Genomic DNA, 19,931 nt, shown 5'->3' on the forward strand with positions numbered 1-19,931 from the left:
AGTCTGTGAGTCTGTGAATGAGTAACTGCAGCCACTTTTCCTTTGGGGAGATAATTTGCAGTTGAAAAGGGTAATAAATCGGAATATATTTTATTGCAATACTCAGCATATCACAACATGTTTAAATTGCAATAATATTGCATCATGACTTATGTATAGTGATGATATTGTACCGTGGGGTCTCTGGTGATTCCCACCCCTACAAATTACTCCACTCTAAAGTAGCTCATTACAAATGACATTTTCATTTTTTTCTGCCCTTTTAAACAACAATACAGAAGATCCTCAGACTGGGTATCGGCGCTGATCACGTTATTTTTACAAAATCAGAATTGGTAATAAAAGATCGGAGGAATCAAATCAACAAAAATGGCCAGGTTTTACATCAATGTTGTTCATTGTTGCCTCCGCTTTCCAATGTATAAAGTGTGGCGATCCTGTATATTTTATAAATATATATTTTTTTATAAGACAGTGGTTATCAGCTGATGGCTTGCTCACCTCCAGACACACCCACCGGTGCTATCGGCCAGTGGGATGCCTCAATCAGCTGAGCCCAGGTAGACCGACCCCTACATTATGCCACTCCTGGCAGTATGGTGAGAGACGCCGGCAAGTGAGAAATGAGCCAGAAGTCCTCTGCGTATTCGGCCTACCACGGCACTTTACACTGCTCAAAGTCCGGGAAATAGGTGTGCTTCCCTGTGGAATATCATCCATCCGGCCACCGGCCTCACCTCAGATTCCCCGCCACGGATATCAAGGGATCCTACGGAGCCTCCACGCCTGAAACAACGCCAGAGCGTTACAGCATTCACCCACGGTCCTGTGAGTTGGCAAAAGCTGGGGGTTACTTTTTGTTTCATTATTCCTTATCTGGAACCTTCGGGCCGGGTTGATTTATTGTTTTGAAACCGAAGTGAGTCAGAGCGAACAGTGGATTTTCTTTACTTCCTTGTTTACGAGAAAACCTGGGGTGGAGCTTTCTTTTGTTTAGCCAACTGTGTGGATTGAACTGAATTGAACTGTGTTATGTTATTTGGAAATCCCGGAGGGGATTTTTTTGTTTGAACTGGATTGAACTGACTGAACGGAACGGGACATTTCTTTTCTTTGGTGAAAAAAATATATACTTTCTTGAAACTGATTACAGTTGTATTTGTATTTTTGAAAATTGAGTATAATTCTTTTGTTCTACAGAAACCAGGCAAAAACAATTTAATTTTAGTGTTAAGGGACCTGTTTTATCGGTTTTATGGTTTCTTTGTGGGGTTTGGCTGAGTAAAAGAAAAGTATTTGTTTCATGTGTCAAACCGCTACAAAAGATATAGGCCTATTTTGTTTGTTGAAGACAAGAAGATACTGAATTTGTTTACATTTTGTGCTGCTGAACCACTGATAAGCTTTTTGGATATTATTTAAATAAAAAAACAAACCTTATGAGACAACTTGGATGCAATCTTTTTTTATTTTTTTTTTCTTAACGCTTTGCAAAGTATCGGATCGGACACGGTATTGGACTCGGTTTCAAAATAAAGGACTCGGTATTGGATCGGATGCAAAAAAAATGTGATCGGGACAAATACATGTGACAGAAATCTGTCCATCCCTGGTCACCGTTATGCATGGAGGCTCCATACACTAAGTCAAGGTAATGTCACTGAGTACCTGAGATTCTCTGAGGAAAATTAATAGCTCAAAAAACAAAAAAAATCAGTTCTGCCCAGATTTTTGACAGTTGGTGAAATTTTCAGTTTGGTTACAAATTTATACATTTGTTTAGGTATTTATTACTTTAAAAGGAGCTATATGTAAGAAATCTAAATGTATCTAATATGTCACAGAGACTAAGGAATAATGTTCATATAACATACTGATCTCACCGACAACAATAGTACAGCCAGAATATTCGCATTTAAAAAAAAAAATTACAATCTGCAAATCATGTTTATGTTTTCAATTTGTGTTTTGGCCTGTTGCACCACCCATCGCCGTCTACCAGTCACGCAGTCAGTAGAGTCTCAGCATCAGTTACAGTTACAACTGAGCTACAATGGCTGACGGTGTGACTAAACCCAAACGACCTCGTTATGATTCCCAAAACACCAAGACAAAACTCGAGGCAAAGCGAGGGTCTACTGCATATAGGAGATGCTTTTGAACGGTAAAGACAGTTGAAAGCGGAGAAGAATTTGAAATCGGATGTTGAAGTGGCTACTCTTCTCCTCGACAGGTAAGCTTTAGCCAGAGTTGGCTAACTAGCATCATAGCTAGACGGGGATGGACATTTCGAATACTTTCAACTGTTATTCATTTTTGATCATACATTGTAGCATATGTGCAGGTGGGTCATCAACCAGACTGATTTTTTTGAAGATCAAGGACGCGGCGAACAAATCAGTCTCCACTGCCACTGTCCAGCAACCTCACATCTGTGTGTGTGTGTGTGTGTGTGTGTGGGTATTTTGAGTTTGAGTGCAATAACCGTTTTGGCCACATTCTTACATACGGCACCTTTAATTTGGTATTCAGGGAACAAGATTTATTTATCTATTTAGGAATGTATTACTTGCCTTGGATGTTCAGTTCAACAATTATCCAGTTTTAATAAAGTCAAGGACTGTTAACTTTCAACACTGTCAAATTTTTCCTACGGGGTGTGTGGAAGTGATATCGGTCGATTAATCGGCTATCAGCTTTTTCCTGTTCCAAATTATTGTTATTAATTCAACCTTCAAAATCTACCATCAATTGACCTCAATTAGAATGTTCTCAAAAGCTCCTTTGCCGTCACAGATATAGATTCCATTGCACTGAGTGTCACTGGACCTCAGGTTATCAAGGTGTGGCACACAAAATTTTTCCATTTTTAGGGACATTGCTATTAACAATAATAATAATAATAATAATAATAATAATAATAATAAAGTAATTTTCAAATAGAACTTTTTATGAAAACAAAAAAACCCCCGATGTGATCAATGTTGCTCTTTTCAGTGAAGGTTTATTTATCACACTCTTTCAGGCATACACAAAATCCTCAGCTAAACATTTGAATGGCATAAGAGCTTCGGTGCTTATACGACTATAATGCACCACTTTCTTATGCAGTGAAAAGTTCCTATCCAGAGAAGTTTCAAAGCAATTGCATCAACATAACCATAGAGACTCACTAGAACTAAATTCCCACTTAGCAAGTGACCTGCACATGGTGCAAGAGGAGAGGGAGAGACCCCACCGCACTTGCCTGATATCACACAGAATTGTCAACCTGTTTCCAGGATTTCCCATGCATTTGTTAATTGGGCTAGCGCGCCAAAATTATAACATCTGCCGCCACATTTTAATTTTCTATTTTCTGAGGAGTTCTGCCTGTGTTGCCTTCACAGACAAGCAAAAACCTCAGAATTTACACTCAACACATAGATTCGAATTCTGTAGGAAACACTGTGTTACTTAAAGGAGTAAGCATTATTAACAAATGAAACCATCTTAGTGCAGTACAAGGAAACAATACAGGGTGGAAACTAAGTTTCACTTTAATTTTTGGCGGAGCTATTACATCAGAGTACCACTAAAAACAAAAGAAAACAAATGCCGCTGAAAAGCCAGCTCATTAAGTTAAGTCACATGATGTTTCTGAATAAAAACTTAAAAAGAAAAGAAAAAGTTGAGGTATTGAGGCAAGTATTTTTTTTTTACAACTACTCGCTCGTGTGCAAGCCATACATTTTTGAGTTTTTTTTTTTTTTTTTTTTTTTTTCCATGTTGTAAAACGAAGGAGTGAGTCCGCCGGTGTAGGCTAATGTGTGTGAGAGGGGAAGAGTCCCAGACAGTGATTAGATCACGTCATCTACACTCATCAGTAGGCTTGTTCGAGATGAACTGCGCCTCGCCTGGAAAGTGGACAAGTGCAGGCAGCTGCAGCAGGAGGCGGTAACAACAAGCTGCAGTCAGGTCGGAGGCTGAATTCAAATGTCCACCCTCTGGACCTGCAGGCTGAGGCCTCGTGGACTTCAGTTATACGTAATGTGACGTATTTCCATCATCACGTAAAGTCTGCGAGGGCAAAGACTGCTATGAAATGCCGAATGGACCAAAACGTCTAATTCGACGTCCGCCTTAAGACGTCAAATTGTGTTAAAACGTCAATTTTTAACGTCTTAAGATGTTTGGTCCGTTGCTATTGGTTGGCATCAACATACCCACCCCCTTTTGACGTAAGGCTTCCATGCTCCACCTCCTTTTGACGTAGCGGCTGCGTTGGGCTGTACATATGCCTTTGTTGTGGTCATGTGGTCTCTTGGTAGAGGATACATTTTGCCTACGTACCTGTGATGTGTCTTATGATTAGTATTTGGGACAGTCCATTTCTATGAGGTTGGTGTGTCGGTAATTTTGAACTCTGGTGTCTCCGTTTTCAGTCTTGTCTATTGCGTCCAGTTTTAAAATTAGGAGAAGAGAATTGGAGGATTATGCTGGCAGCTTGAGCTGTCACTGTCACTGTAGCCTAAATGCTGATAAGTAGGCCTAGTCTATTATAACATTTCAGTAGCCTAATATTATTTCTTATTAACCTCAATTCAAAGGCTACAAGCTAGGTTGAGTGGGGAATTGTTTTCTCTCTTGCAAAGATTCTTGTATTTACGCCCTCAGAAGGGTCACCCCCTCAGAAATAGACGAAGTGGTAGCACCCAATTGAATTGACGTTTTAACACGGCATTTTCTGTCGTCTTAAGAGGTATAAATTTGATGTCTTAAGACGGACGTCGAATTAGACGTTTTGGTCCATTCGGCGTTCCATAGACTGCAAGTGGCTGACAGACAGCCCTCAAGACTGTTTTACTCGTTGCCGTGGAAACATTCAACTATTGCTGCTGTCGTGTTCATATATATGTCATATGAATAGTGCCTGCTTATCTGTTCCTGCAGATAACAAGATATAAATCCCATGTATAGCCTTTTTTGTGACTGAACAAAAATATATTAATACATCTCTATATAACAGGCTACACACGTTCAAAAACAGATTTGTTTGTAAATAAGGACAGGACTATAACTCAATAAATTGGGTATTATTGACATTAGAAACCTTCTTTTGTTGTTTTCGGACCAATTTTTTTAGCCCTGATAGGCTGCAATAATAAAATGTTTTTTGAATCCCTCTACAGCAGGGGTCGGCAAGTAAGTTTGGCCGTGGACCGAATTTTTTCCAAGCAACTGAATGGCGGGCCAAAACATCACATCTTGGGCGAAACCTTTTTTTTATACCAAACAAAACTCTTTTCCCCTAATCTATACTATTATATGTTGTACAAAAAAGTAATTTAAGAAAGTTATGTTTAAAATAAAGTAACTTGAATTTGCTACAGACTGTTATTAGTGTGTTATTACTGCTTTGTCTCCTGTTCCACTCTGTGGCTGCGTTATAAAGCAGCTTATAATAGTAACCTGCTGATGACAGTTAACAATAAATGTGTATCATTTCCATTTTGAAAATGACTACTTCTTTGAGCCTAACTAACGTACTGTAATAATTATTTTATGAACATTTACTCTCAGGATTGGATATCCGACGTATTCTCGCGTTACATCCTAACCTGTGCGGGAGGTTGCGTTGTGAGACATTAGCAAAACATTGCTAGCTATCAAGACAAAATGTCACTGTCAAAAGCAATGAAAAGAAAAGTTGACAGCAAAGGTAGGACGTACAAAGAAGAATGGAAAGAAAAGTATGCGTTCATCCTACCTGATTTTATTAACGCCAAACCAGTCTGTCTAATCTGCAACGAAGTTGTTGCAGTTTGCAAGGAATACAATATAAGACGGCACCACGACACAAAGCATGGCAACTTCAAAGTTGGCTATCCCTCCAGACAGACGCACGAAAGCAGAAACTTGAAGCACTGGCAGCAGGTTATGCGCACAGCAGTAGGATCCTGGTACGAGGCCTCACAGCGCAACAAAAAGTGACAAGTGCGTCCCTGAAAGCAGCATGGGTGCTCGCCTGGCACAACAAACCATTCACTGATGCAGAGATGTTTAAAGAGGTAATGGTGGCAGTTCTGGAGGAGCTGGCTACTGATAAGTCAATGGATGGAGTGATCGCTTCAGTGAAACAGGTGCCTCTCTCTATGAGGTCTGCTACCCGGCGCATAGACGCACTATCGGATGCTGTGCACGGAGTTATTATCAGTGGTCTGAGTCAGGCCAATTACTTTTCTCTGGCCACTGATGAGAGCACTGACAACACAGATGTAAGCCAGATGTGTGTCTATGTGAGATATTTTGATGGGAAGGAGTTCAAGAGGAGTTGCTGTCTCTAATTCCATTAGAGGGGAGACATCATATTTACCAAACTGGAGGAATTGTTCAGGCTGCATTCATTGTCATTTGAAAAAAATCAACCTCACTGTGACAGATGGGGCACCTGCCATGGTCAGAAAGCACAGAGGTTTGGTGAGCAGATTGAAGGTGATCGCGCCGCAAATGCACGGATTGCATTGCCTCATTCACTAGAGTGTCCTGTGCGCCAGGCTCAGTGGTGAGCTAAAGGGGGTTATGGATAAAGTGATGCGTGTCATTAATTTCATCAGGGGTACATCAAGCACTCAGCACCGTCTTTTCCAACAACTTGTGGCTGAGTCAGAGGAGGCCACATATGCTGACCTGCTGCTCCACAACGATGTGCGCTGGTTAAGTAAGGGCAAAGCGCTGGAGCGCTTCTGTGCACTACTAGATGAGGTCAAGGCGTTCCTGAGATTAAGCAAGATGCGAGCTGCAGACGACCAACTTGCCTTTCTACAAGATGAAATGTCCATGTCCAATGTAGCATTTTTTACTGATATTTTTGGCCATCTGAACCAGCTTAACCTGCAGCTACAGGGGAGAGGCAAAACCATAGTGGACATGGTTGAAAAGCTGGAATCGTTCACCAGGAAACTGGAGTTGTTCCAGTCAGACATATCAACTGGCAGGGTCCTGCACTTCAGTACACTAAAATCACAGGGAGGAGTGACAGGGCTGATGGTGGATTTCATCAAACAGCTACAGGCCAACTTCAAGCCCAGGGTTGAGGACTACTCCACCCTTACCCACAGTCATGAGAAACAGCCCTGACAAGACAATAAACAAAAATGGGAAAGAGTTAGTGCATCTCTGCAGAGCCTCAGGCCTGTATATTTTAAATGGAAGGATCAGAGGGGACAGTTTGGGGCGCTTCACCTACTGCTCAGCTCTTGGGAGAAGTGTAGTTGATTATGCCATCTCAGACATGGACCCCTCTTCATTTAGTGCTTTCACTGTCAGAACACAAACCCCCCTTTCAGATCACAGCCAGATTAATATTTACTTGACAAAACACAGTAGAGATACTGTTAGGAAACAGCCCAGTAAGCTGTACGCCTTCAATCAACCATACAGATGGGCTCCAAACAGTGCTGAACAATTCCTAAAAAAATTCAATTCAAATGAAATAAAAGATGCAATCAACACATTCAACAATTCCAATTACCAAAATAACTCGGAAGGTGTTAATAAAGCAACAAAAGACATTAACCATATCTTCCAAAAAGCTGCATTAAATGCAAAGCTTGGGAAAACAAAGACACCCTACCCAACACTACAACATGAATACTTTGAAACTCTAAAACAGTACAAACAGACCATTAGAAAAAAGAAACTGCACTACAACAACGAAACACTTCAGGAGATTGAAAATGCAGTAGATCAAGGTCAGTTCTGGGACATGTTGAACAGTTTGGAAACTGTAAAGCCACAACAATTAGCAATACAAGATGGAGACATCTGGAAAAACTATTTTAATTATAGCTGCTGCGCAGCGATGGGTCGGGTCCGGGCATTTTTAGGCAATTCTGAGCAACAAGCAGAAGAACTGGAAGACATTTAGGAATTTAGCAACACAATCTGCCTTTTGCATCAGCTGAGGCTTGAACTCACAACCTCTGAGACTAAGAATCAATTTCTATCTCACTGAGCTAATTAGTCTGTGACAATTCATGTGTAGCTTCACAAACTGACTAAGCCAGACGCGCAGGTTTAGCAGCCATCCATGCATGGAAAAGCAGATTTCGAAACAAACAAAAATCTGAAAATACACATATTGCATCTAGACAGCATGGAGATGTTGGTAATTTATTTTAACAATGATTGATTTGCTTCATAAGTGAAAAACTGATGTTTAACTAGTTGAGCTATGTGCAAAGTGAGAAGCCTCAGATGGTTTCACACTGAAGTATTGACACTGGATCTTTGTGCAAAGTTTGGTTTATTTTCAAGCCTGAGAAGGCAGATTTTCTAGCAGAAAAAAAACCTGAAGATGCTGCACAGTGATCAGTCACGCTCAGGCAATTTTAAGCAATAAGCTGGAGCACAAGAAGATGATTACATTACAATGTGGATTCTGCACCAGTTGAGGCTCGAACCCGCAACCTCTGGAACCTAAGACAGTCATCTACCACTCTTTTAGCTAATTGGCAAGTAGCAACTCAACAGTGGCTTCACAAATTGAGTAAGCCATTCACTGTTGTGTAGGAAAGCAGCCATCCGTGCATGGAAAGGCAGATTTGAAACCACTGTAAAAAATTCAGTTATTAAGACAAAAATCTGAAAATACACATATTGCATCTAGACAGCATGGAGATGTTGGTAATTTGTTTGTAACAATGATTGATTTGCTCCATAAGTGAAAAACTGATGTTTAAAATTGCCATTTTTACATTGACTCCAATTGTTCACATTAGAGCAAAATTCAAAATGCTGTCAAAAATTCAGTTTTTGAGATAAAATTCTGAAATTTGCCACACATCATCTACCATGACTCTAGAATTTTGTCTTTTTTTCATGAACATTGAAGATTTATTTAGCAAGAATTTGCATGTATATGTTTACAGTACTGTTTACAGTCAAACATTTTGATGCACTGTAGGCTCAATTTTTGATAAATCAAAAATCTGAGAAACGGAATTTTTGTAAGACAGTGAAGATGCTCTGTAGCAAGTTTGGTGTCAATTGAGCAAAAATTGTGGGAGGAGATAGGTTTAAGAAGTTTTACAGTTTTTGAAAAGAAAAGAGTGATGAAATTCATAATTTTAATAGGTTTAAATGTACAAAAGTTTCTTCAGTATTGGGGCTACAGTTTGATAAAAGTTGTGAAGTTGTAGCACGTATGGTTGATTTGTTATGAATTTTCAAAGTTTTGAACTTTAGACGCTTGCCTAGCGCCACCATCAGGACTATTGGCTTGAGTTTACAGCTGAGGATATCTGGCATGAGACTGGACCTTTGTGCAAAGTTTGGTGAGTTTTCACCCATGGGAAGTATGATTTCCTCGCAAGAAGAAAGAAGAAAGAAGAAGAATACCTAGGATTACAATAGCAGGGTCCGACGTTAAGGTTTTTTCCTTCTCAAATCTATTTGCCCCATCTAAATTCTTACTTGCCCTGCTTAAGAGTTTCTTTTTCTGGCGGTGTGGTGCATATTTTCGCTCATGACATATCTTACGTCAGCAGAGACGCTCAGGCAATGGAGGCAGCAGCACATAAAAAAGCAGCACACTGCAACTGGCCCCTCCGAGGACAGAAACAGGAGAGTAAATACGATTACAGGCCTGGAGTTAAGATATGTTTAGGGCAAGGCCACTTTGGCCTTTGATAAATACAAATTTATTGGGGTATCACGGCCAAAATGTGGGGCACTAAGGCCAAAACCAATGGCGCAATAACAATATGTGTTAAATACATTGAGTGAAGACAAAACAATATATGTGTTGAAAAACAGTATTGAGTTAATTAAAACTGGGTGTGCATGACTGGGGATATATCTCGTTTCTTGTTGTTTTGATTCATGTCCCTTATTTTTTAAGTCTTTGAAATCTCTTTATTCTTTTGTTATCTCCTAGTTATTAAGAAATTATTATTAGAAGAAGATTCTTTATTGTCCTTTCTCAGCACATTACATACATTGAAACGAAATTTGACCTCTGCATTTGACCCATCCTACTGTATACACTAGGAGCAGTGGGCAGCCGCAGTGCAGCGTCCAGGGACCAACTCCAGTTCTTTTGCCAGTGCCAGTGGCCAGGGTCACTGACAGGAGTATTCACCTAACATAGCCTACATATCTTTAATTATATAATTATTTATATGTCTCTATGTATATTTTTACATAAATCCCCAATATTTAATTTGCCTTTAAAAAAATCCTCTTCTTTCATTTAATTTGACAATGTTTATTGTATTGTATTATATATATTAATTCTCTACAGGATCTTGTATGTTCTTTAATGTGTGTTCAATTTATTAAAAGAAAAAAAACAAAAAAAACAAAAAAATGTTTTGGTGAACCCTGCAGCTAAGTGAACCCTCTTCCTCAGAGTGGATCTTTGCCTCCCAGTTTGTTCCTGGCGGCAGAGCAGAGTGAACCATCTTTCTTCTCAGAGGATCTTTGTCCCATGAGAGCAGGCAGCATGCTCTCCGTGTCTGCATTTAAAACAACTTTCGCTGGCGATTTGACAGTCACTAGAAGCACATTATGACCCTTTGTAAAAGTTTCTGTGTGGTACCTGTGTTGTACATGAGCTAACATTAGCGGGTAAGGACTGAGAGGCTGTCCGGTATGTGTGTGTGTGTGTGTGTCCGAGTCGGTGTTGCTTGCCCGATCGAGCATGTCTGCGCAGGGTCTGCTGGCCCGCCGGCTATTTTTACTTGCCCCGGGCATTCGGGCAACCATTAATGTCGGACCCTGAATAGTGTCCTGGCAGCTTAGCTGCCCAGACCCTAATGACCTCTATAAAAATATCTCACCTGAAGATCTAAGTCTAAATCAAATGGAAATTAAAACAAAGTTAGGCAACCTTGAATCAGCTATCAAGAATAACCAAAATCCATTAGATTACCCAATTACACAAAAAGAGTTAACAGACAAACTGAAAACTCTTAAATCAAAAAAAAAAGCTTGTGGCACGGATTGCATCAAAATGAAATGTTGAAGAACAGTACCCCTGAATTGCAAACTGCAGTTGTTAAACTGTTCAACATGGTTCTGACCACTGGCTGCTTTCCTGATGTCTGGAACCAGGGGCTGATCACCCCAATCTATAAAAATGGAAATAAATTAGACCCTAATTACTACAGAGGGATCTGTGTGAGCAGCAACCTTGGGAAAATATTCTGTAGTATCCTGAATTCCAGGATACTAGCCTTTATTCAAGAAAAAGACATACTTAGTAAATGTCAAATTGCCTTTCTTCCAAATTACTGAACCTCTGATCATAGATATATATACCTTACACACCTTAATTAATAAACATGTACACCAAAAAAAGGGAGGGAAAATATTTGCTTGTTTCATTGATTTCAAAAAAGCTTTTGATTCCATTTGGCATGAAGGACTTTTCTACAAAATCCTTCAAAGTGGACTAGGTGGTAAAACATATGATGTCATTAAATGCATGTACAAACACAACAAATGTGCTGTGAAAATTCACAATCAAGTCCCACATTATTCAACCTGTATATAAATGAACTTGCAGACCAGTTGAACCGCTCAACAGCTCCAGGCCTCACACTCTTTGACACAGAGATTAGATATTTGCTCTAAGATAAGATAAGACAAGATAAGATAAGATAAGATAAGATAAGATAAGATAAGATACACCGTTATTGATCCCACAATTGAGAAAATCCGGATGAAGATGACCTGATTATCTTGTCCCCAACCAGTGATGGTCTTCAACATAACCTGACCATCCTGGAACAATACTGCCATAACTGGGCCTTGGATGTAAATTTTAAGAAAACCCAAGTTATGATATTTCAAAAAAAAGCCCAGATGTCTTGGAAACAAATACCATTTTACTTTAAACAATACAGTAATTGAACACACAAAAAATTATACTTACCTTGGTCTGACCATATCTGCATCAGGAAGTTTCAACATGGCAGTAAATGCACTCAAAGAAAAAGCTTGCAGGGCAATGTATGCATTACACAAAAACAAATTATTCACATTGGACATTCCAGTTAGAATATGGTCAAAAATATTTGACTATGATTTTGATAGCCTTTGGATGGGATGGTCTGTGGTACACTCAATGGATTGGGTATGAATTGTTGAAGTTAGGTGTGGTACACTCATGGATTGAGATGGTCATGGGAAAAATTCTAAGGCGTGCAGACTGAATTCTGCGAAATAAAGCTGCAGAGAATCATACTGGGACGCTTCCCATTACTGCTAATATTCAGAAATTGTTTGAAGAAGTGTGTTAGGGTAAGGAAATGTTAGGAAGTTGTGGATTTTAATTGTTATGGGGGGTATGATTGAGTTATATTGGAATTTTGTATATAGGAATGGATTGATAGTTTAATTGTAGTTAAAGGTTATGAAAAAGATAGATAGTGGGGTGAGTTAGTTAATAGACAAGACACAACAAAATAAAACTATTATTGAATTATTGTGGTTGATTGATTTTGTGAGTGTAGGTAATGTGGTTTTTGGTTTATTTGACAAATTGTTATTTGACTCTGAACAGAGAATATAAATTGGCAGAATATCTCCACTCTGTCAGAGATACGAAGCAGAGACGGATCCTGACCAAATACAGGCTCAGTGACCACCAACTACCTGTAGAGACAGGAAGACACAGACAGATGTGGCTGCCCAGAGAGGAGCGTGTATGTGGTCACTGCTCCACAGGAGAGATCAGAGATGCACTTCCTCCTCCACTGCGACAAGTTTTCTTCAATGAGAAACTTCCACTTTGGGGAAATAGTTAAGAAAATAACAGACTTTCATATGTTAACACCAGAGGAGAAACTTTCAGTTCTGCTGGGTGAAGGGACAGCAACTCCTCTGGCAGCTAAATATGTATCTGCCTGCCACAACCTGAGATAACAGTATAAATTATATTGTATTGTACTGAATTGTAATATTGTAAGTTTGTATGTAAATATTCTGTAAAATGCTTTGGCAACAACATATTTCTGTTCATGCCAATAAAGCTGTTTGAATTGAATTGAATTTGAGAGAGAGAGAGAGAGAGAGAAACCCACGTACAGAGACCAACCCAATTCAAAATGGCAAAATCTGGAAAGATCACTTTGATGACCTCTATAAAAATCCAGAGTGTCACGGTCTGAATCCCAACCAAATTGTAACAATAGACAAACTGAAAAAACACTCCGGAGCCCTCCGCAACAGATACGCAGGACTTCTATTTTTGCCGGACGCCGGAGCACAACGCAGCAATTCAGCACAGAGCAGATCGTGCGGGGCAGGAACTCGTGCACAGAAACACAATAAAACATCCGGTTAATTTTCAAAATAAAATACATAGTGTTCACGGCGGATCATATTTCCCTGCACTACACCTTAAAAACTACATAATGGGCATAGGCAGGCCTGAAGTCAACAGGTCAGAGGTTTTCAGACGTCATTTCACCCCGTGAACACCATGGACGAGGAGATATTAATCATGGCAGTGCACCGAGATGTCTTTCGGCAGAGCTGCACCGCACCACACAGCAAACGCAGCCGGTGGGTATTGACGGACGGCGGAGCACGCAGCGGATAACCAGCGCTGCCGTTCCGCAACGGACACGCATCCAGTGGAAATCCGGCGTAACTCAGAGATGCTGAAACACAGTAATTTAAAACTCCAACTTGCCGTGCAAAAACACTTCAACCTGGTGTTAGCAACTGGATATTACCCCAGTGTTTGGAATAAAGGTCTCGTTTCTCCTATATTTAAAAATGGAGACAAGTACAACCCCAACAATTACAGGGGCATCTGTGTTAACAGCAACCTGAGTAAACTCTTCTGTAGCATCCTTAACACCAGATTAATCACATATCTCACTGATCATCATATTCTGTCTAAAAGCCAAATTGGCTTTTTACCCAAACATCAAACATCTGACCACATCTACACTCTCCATACACTCATCCAAAAACATGTTCACAAAAAACACAAAGGTAAGATATTTGCATGTTTTATAGATCTAAAAAAGGCTTTTGACACAATTTGGCACAACGGGTTATTTTTACAACTTCTACAATATGGAATTGGGGGTAAAATATATGATCTAATCAAATCCAAATATTCTGACAACCAGTGCTGTGTTAAAATTGGAAACAAAAGAATAGAGTTCTTCAAACAAGGAAAAGGGGTGCATCAGGGGTGCAACCTGTCTCCTACTCTGTTCAACATTTATATCAATAAATTGGCCACTCTTCTTGAACAGTCCCCAAGCCCAGGATTAGATCTACAAAGCAAAGAAATTAAATTCCTCATGTATGCAGATGACCTGGTTCTACTGTCCCCAACAGAACATGGTCTACAGCAGAACCTCTCTCTGCTGGAGACCTTCTGTCAAAACTGGGCGGTAGAGATCAATCTTGACAAAACCAAAGTCATGGTATTCCAAAAAAAGGCCAGGTTACAGGAATCAAAGCATGTTTTCAGTGTAAGAGGGACCACACTTCAGCATACAATGGAATATAATTATCTAGGCATCATCATCAGTGCATCCGGCAGCTTTGACAAAGCAATAAATTCCCTCACAGAAAAGGCACGCAGGGCCTACTATAGCATCAAAAGTTCACTATATAAATTCAATCCTCCAATTTCAATTTGGCTGAAACTATTTAACAGTGTAATCAAACCCATACTTATGTATGGAAGTGAAGTATGGGGCCCTCTAATTACCCAGAGGCACACCTCATGGGACACAACACCCACAGAGAAATTTAATCTTCAATTCTGCAAGGAAATCCTCAAGGTCCACAGAAACTGTCCAAACCATGCATGTAGAGCAGAGCTGGGACACTTCCCTCTCTCTCTACACATGATCAAAAGGTCAATTAAGTTCCAGGTTCACTTAGCACAAGCTGATCCTGATTCTTATCATCACAGAGCCTTTCTCAGTAACAGCATCTGTCCAGAGACAGACCCTCTGAGAAACACCAGAGAAACCTGCCACCTCAAAATCCAAGACCTCCAAAATCTCTCCAAAACTCACCTGGCATCGACAAAGAGAATAAAATTACTTACATTGACAATTGGAAGAATCAAATCAAATCCATCAATAAATTAGAATGCTATGGCTTACTGGATAGAGAATATTCTCCAGCACAGTATCTGGTCAGCATAAAAAACCCCAAACAGAGACGCACATTGACAATGTACAGACTCACTGACCATCAACTACAGGTTGAAAAAGGTCGGCATAAGAAAGAATGGAAGCCCAGAGAATTAAGAGTATTTAAACACTGTTCCTCAGGAGAAATAGAAACTGAGGCCCATTTTCTCCTCTCCTGCCCCCTGTACCAAACTGAGAGAGAGGCTTTCCTACAGCAGATAACTGCAGCAGATCCATCATATCAGGGAAAAAAATGTGATGAACTATTAAAAGTATGTCTGGGAGAAGATCCACAATTTATAAAATTAGCTGCACAATATGTAACACTCTGCCATGATACCAGAGAAACACGCAAATGCTGATCAGAACCATTATTGCTATAATATAATATTGTTGTTTTTTATTTTATTATTATTATTATTATTATTATTATTATATCATTTAATATGAACTTTATGTGTATATATGTTTTTCATTGTATATGACAACTTGTAATTGCCCAATAATACCCAATCTTATTAATCCTTACACACACACACACACACACACACATACATATTATTCTTTTTATTGTATTTTATTATTTATTTTATTTTATTTTAAGTTTCATTTCATTTACGAATTGTATTTTTTGTTTTGTTTAATTGATTCTTGATGCTTTGTCAACATAGTTCTTCTAACATTCATGCCAATAAAGTGAATTTGAATTTGAATTTGAGAGAGAGAGAGAGAGAGAGAGAGCAATGGCACAAGTGAAAACAATGCTAAAAATGATCAGGAAGTGATGTTGAACCAAGACAACCTGACCTAAACAATTCTTATTACACTGTTTACAAAGTCAAATACAATGTAGCTTTAACATTTTCTTATACAATCATGCTAATAAGATTTGAATGAATGTTGTCAATTCTAACTTGAGCACATATGAAGCCACAGATAACCTTTATCTGCATTCTTGAAGTTTCAACAATACATTCATTTTCCACTGTCCATGACCTATATAATGACATTAATGACTGTTTTCAAACTGCACTGTTTGAGTGAACATTCTTTCATCCCTCAAATTGTCGAAGCTATTCTAAACCTTTATCTCTATTTTCAAGCATGTTACTTCTATAACGTTACTGACATGAAGCACACACTGAGAAGGTCATTGTTCAATAACGATACTTTCGGTTTTTCTGACCATATTAGCCAATAAAGAACCTCAACATTGCACGTCTATGTTCTGTACATGTCAGGCTAACCAGAGTTTGCGTTTCAGCTAAATGTAAGCAAACCGAACAGAGCTTGCAGTTGTATTAACGTGCAGCAGTTACACACATATTACTGCGCGATTAGCTAACAGTAATAAATGCGTGCGATACTTGACTTCGACAGACAGAAAACAGGTTAATACGCCACCAACTTACTTAAGACACGGGGGGGTTCTTTAATTCAAATGACAGTACACTGCTAGGGAGGCTGACAGTTAACGTTAGGCCTGTAGCTTCGCTAGGTGTAGTTATGGTTTGTATCTTGGGAGAACTTCACTTTAGCGTTAGCTAACGTTACCACTACCACAGTCAGTGGACAAAATAGCTAACGTTAACGTTACCCTTAACAATTTGGAAAACAACCGGACGAACGTTAGCATGCTAGCCAGCAAAATAACTTACCTGCGTTGGTTTGGAGCCACAAGAAGAGAAGGCAGATGTAAAAAGCAGTAGACATGGTTGATATTTTTCGAAGTAATGTTACTGACAGTTTTTCATATGCTCTCATCGTCTCCGTCCAGACTCGCTCTCCTCTCTCCACCGGTCGATGTGCCAATGCTGCACTGTTCCGGTTGCACTTTCAAAATAAACGCCTGGTAGAACAAGTACAAACGTCTGACGACTTAAATGCCGATGGCATAACTGCAGAATTTCATAAATCCTTCTCAAAGCAGCTAGCCCCATTCTTGTTACAGGTTTTCTCAGAAAGTATAAGTAATAATGCTCTCCCTCCTACCCTCACTCAAGGTCAAAAAGATTGCTTCTCACTGAAAATTAGAGACCTATATGTCTGCTCAATAATGATTATAAAATTATCGCTTTGATATTTGCCAAACGACTTAAAATAGTCATTGATTCAATTATTGATGAGTCGCAGTCTGGCTTTATGAAAAATAGACACATTTCTAATAATATTAGACTTGTGTTAGACATTCTCGATTACTCTGAATTGATACATGAAGAAAGTTTCATTCTCTTTCCGGATTTCTACAAGGCCTTTGATTCAATAGAGCATCAATCCATATTCCACTCCCTTGAAAAATTCGGCTTTGGCAATTTTTCTGTAAAGCTATTAAAACTTTGTATACCAACAGTAACAGCTCGATAAAATTGAAATATGGCACAACCCAGAGATTTTATTTGAATCGTGGCATCTGTCAGGGTTGTCCTATCTCACCATTTCTCTTCTTACTTTGCACACAAATTCTCACATCTCATATCATCAATAGTGATATACAAGGGATCTCCATAGCTAATAGGGATATAATAATCAGTCAGCTGGCTGATGAAACAACACTGTTTTTGAAAAATGCTAGTCAGATACCCGTTAACCTTTATCTGATTAATGAGTTTTCTCAAGCTTCTGGTTAAGGACGGTAATGAACACGCTTTGTGCAATATCCCTTTGAAGAAAGAGGTAACGTATCTGGGTCTATTTCTAAAGACCAAAAGTCATGATGCTCTTCCAACTTTACTCCTATTATTCAAAAAAATCAAAATAAATTAAATCAGTGGTTACAAAGAGATATTTATCCTTGAAAGGAAGAGTCTTAATTACTAAGGCAGAAGGACTATCTAGACTCACATATGCGGCTCTTTCCTTACATCTTGACACTAAATCCAGTAAAGTGATAGATAAAATGCTCTTTGATTTCATCTGGAAAAATCGCATACATTATATAAGGAAAAGTGTTATTATGAATAATTATGAATCTGGTGGGCTCAATTTCCTGGAATTTACTACACTAAATAATACTTTCAAGATCAATTGGACTAAGCATTTTCTAAAAAAAAAAACCCACTTCGATATAGAACTTTATTCCCGATCACATTTTCTCTAGCTTTGGTGGCCTAAGTTTTATTTTATGTTGTAATTACAATATTGATAAACTCCCTGTGAAATTGTATGCATTTCATAAACAGGTCCTTCTAGCATGGTCTTTAAGCACAATTTCTCACCACACAGTTACCTGATTTGGAACAATAGAGACATTTTGTTAAAAAATAAATCACTGTTCTTTGAGAGATGGGTTCAGAATCAGATTTTACTGGTAAGTCAGTTTAATGTGATGGTCTCTTACTTACTTACGAAGAATTTCTATCTATACACAAATTCCCAGCAACCCCTAAGTAATTTGCTATAATTTTTGATGCCATTCCAACAGGAACCTTGATGCTTTTTAGGAATGCTTCAAGGCCCACACCTCAATGTATATCTTTACCCAACACAGCTGACTCCTCCACAGGAAAAATTTGCTTTTCATTACGCCCTCAAAAAAATAATAGAGCCATTCGTGCCCTATTTCAAAGAGATATTGTCTCTATTCCATATGTCACGGCATACTGGAATCGCTTTGTAAATGACATATGCTGGAGGAAAGTATGGTTAGAGATCCAGAAACAGTTCTACATTTATTTTGGCATTGTCCTATACCAAGAAATTTTGGGCAAGACCTATCTAGATTCATTATTGACAATATCTTTGAAAATTTCACATTATATTAGGAAAATGTGGTGTTTGGTTTTCTCAAGAATCCCAGAAAAGAAAACAATGTATTTTTTGTAATAAATGTGATATTGATTCTAGCCAAGTTTTTTATCCTTAAGTGTAAATTCAGTTGTAGTAAACCCTGTTTTATTGTTTTCCTGAAGGAGGTTGAACGGTATGTGAGAGTGCTCGAACAAACAAAAAGGCTGTGAGAACAATTAATGTCTTTAAATTTTTTAATGTTTTTGTACAATGTAATGTACCCCTGGCTCCTTTATTTATTTCCTGTTTAATGTGCTGTCATATACTTTTCTTAAACTCCCTGTAATCCGTATCTTTGTATCTTTGCAATAAAGTTGAAGGGGGAGAAAAAAAAGACTTCAGTATATACAGTGTATGTGTGTGTGTGTGTGTGTGTGTGTATATATATATATATATATATATATATATACTAATCTGACTGACAATAAATGTATCATTTAATAAAAATGAATGATCAGATGTGTTTGATTTCATAGCAAATAGTCGGTTTTAATAGTCAGTTTGGCTTATCTTCACAACCTTTTGCCATAGAAGAACAAATGAACCGTTTGGTAGTGCATGTTTTTAAAGAAAATATTTGACCCTTGTAAAGTAACATAAATCTGTTCAGTAAAACCTCTGCAATTGTAACATGTCAAAAAACATGTTTACCTCTGAAAATCCCACCATACAGGGCCCTCATGTCTGGAGTCACGTTTTTTTGTTGCCAACTTCCTGTAGGAGGCAAACTGCAAGAACTGCAAAGGCATAGGATTTAAAGACACACCGACATCTAGTGGATTTTTGTTAGCATAACAGACCTACACCAAATGGTAGAGACAGCTTAAAGGGATAGTGCACCTAAAAATGAAAATTCAGCCATTATCTACTCACCCATATGCTGACGGAGGCTCAGGTGAAGTTTTAGAGTCCTCACATCCCTTTGCGGAGATCGGCGGGGAGAGCGGCTAGCACACCTAATGGCTGACGGCGCCCCAGACTAACGTC

General features: G+C 38.8%; 2 protein-coding genes across 2 annotated transcripts in view; one reads left to right on the forward strand and one right to left on the reverse strand.

The window, feature by feature from the left end:
- The window catches only part of LOC117251232 (interferon alpha/beta receptor 1b), a 50,167-nt gene extending 33,197 nt beyond the window's left edge, over nt 1-16,970 (reverse strand). The window contains exon 1 of the mRNA XM_033617332.2: nt 16,817-16,970. Within this exon, the coding sequence (XP_033473223.1) occupies nt 16,817-16,922 (106 nt within the window). The 5' untranslated portion in view covers nt 16,923-16,970. The remainder of the gene's footprint in view (nt 1-16,816) is intronic.
- LOC144466891 (protein FAM200A-like) lies at nt 6,087-7,119 on the forward strand. The gene has a single exon (XM_078174816.1). The coding sequence runs from the start codon at nt 6,562-6,564 to the stop codon at nt 7,117-7,119; it is 558 nt and encodes a 185-aa protein (XP_078030942.1). The 5' UTR covers nt 6,087-6,561.
- Nucleotides 16,971-19,931: the final 2,961 nt, after the last annotated feature.

Source organism: Epinephelus lanceolatus, chromosome 14 (assembly GCF_041903045.1).
Source record: "Epinephelus lanceolatus isolate andai-2023 chromosome 14, ASM4190304v1, whole genome shotgun sequence".
NCBI lineage: Eukaryota > Metazoa > Chordata > Actinopteri > Perciformes > Serranidae > Epinephelus > Epinephelus lanceolatus.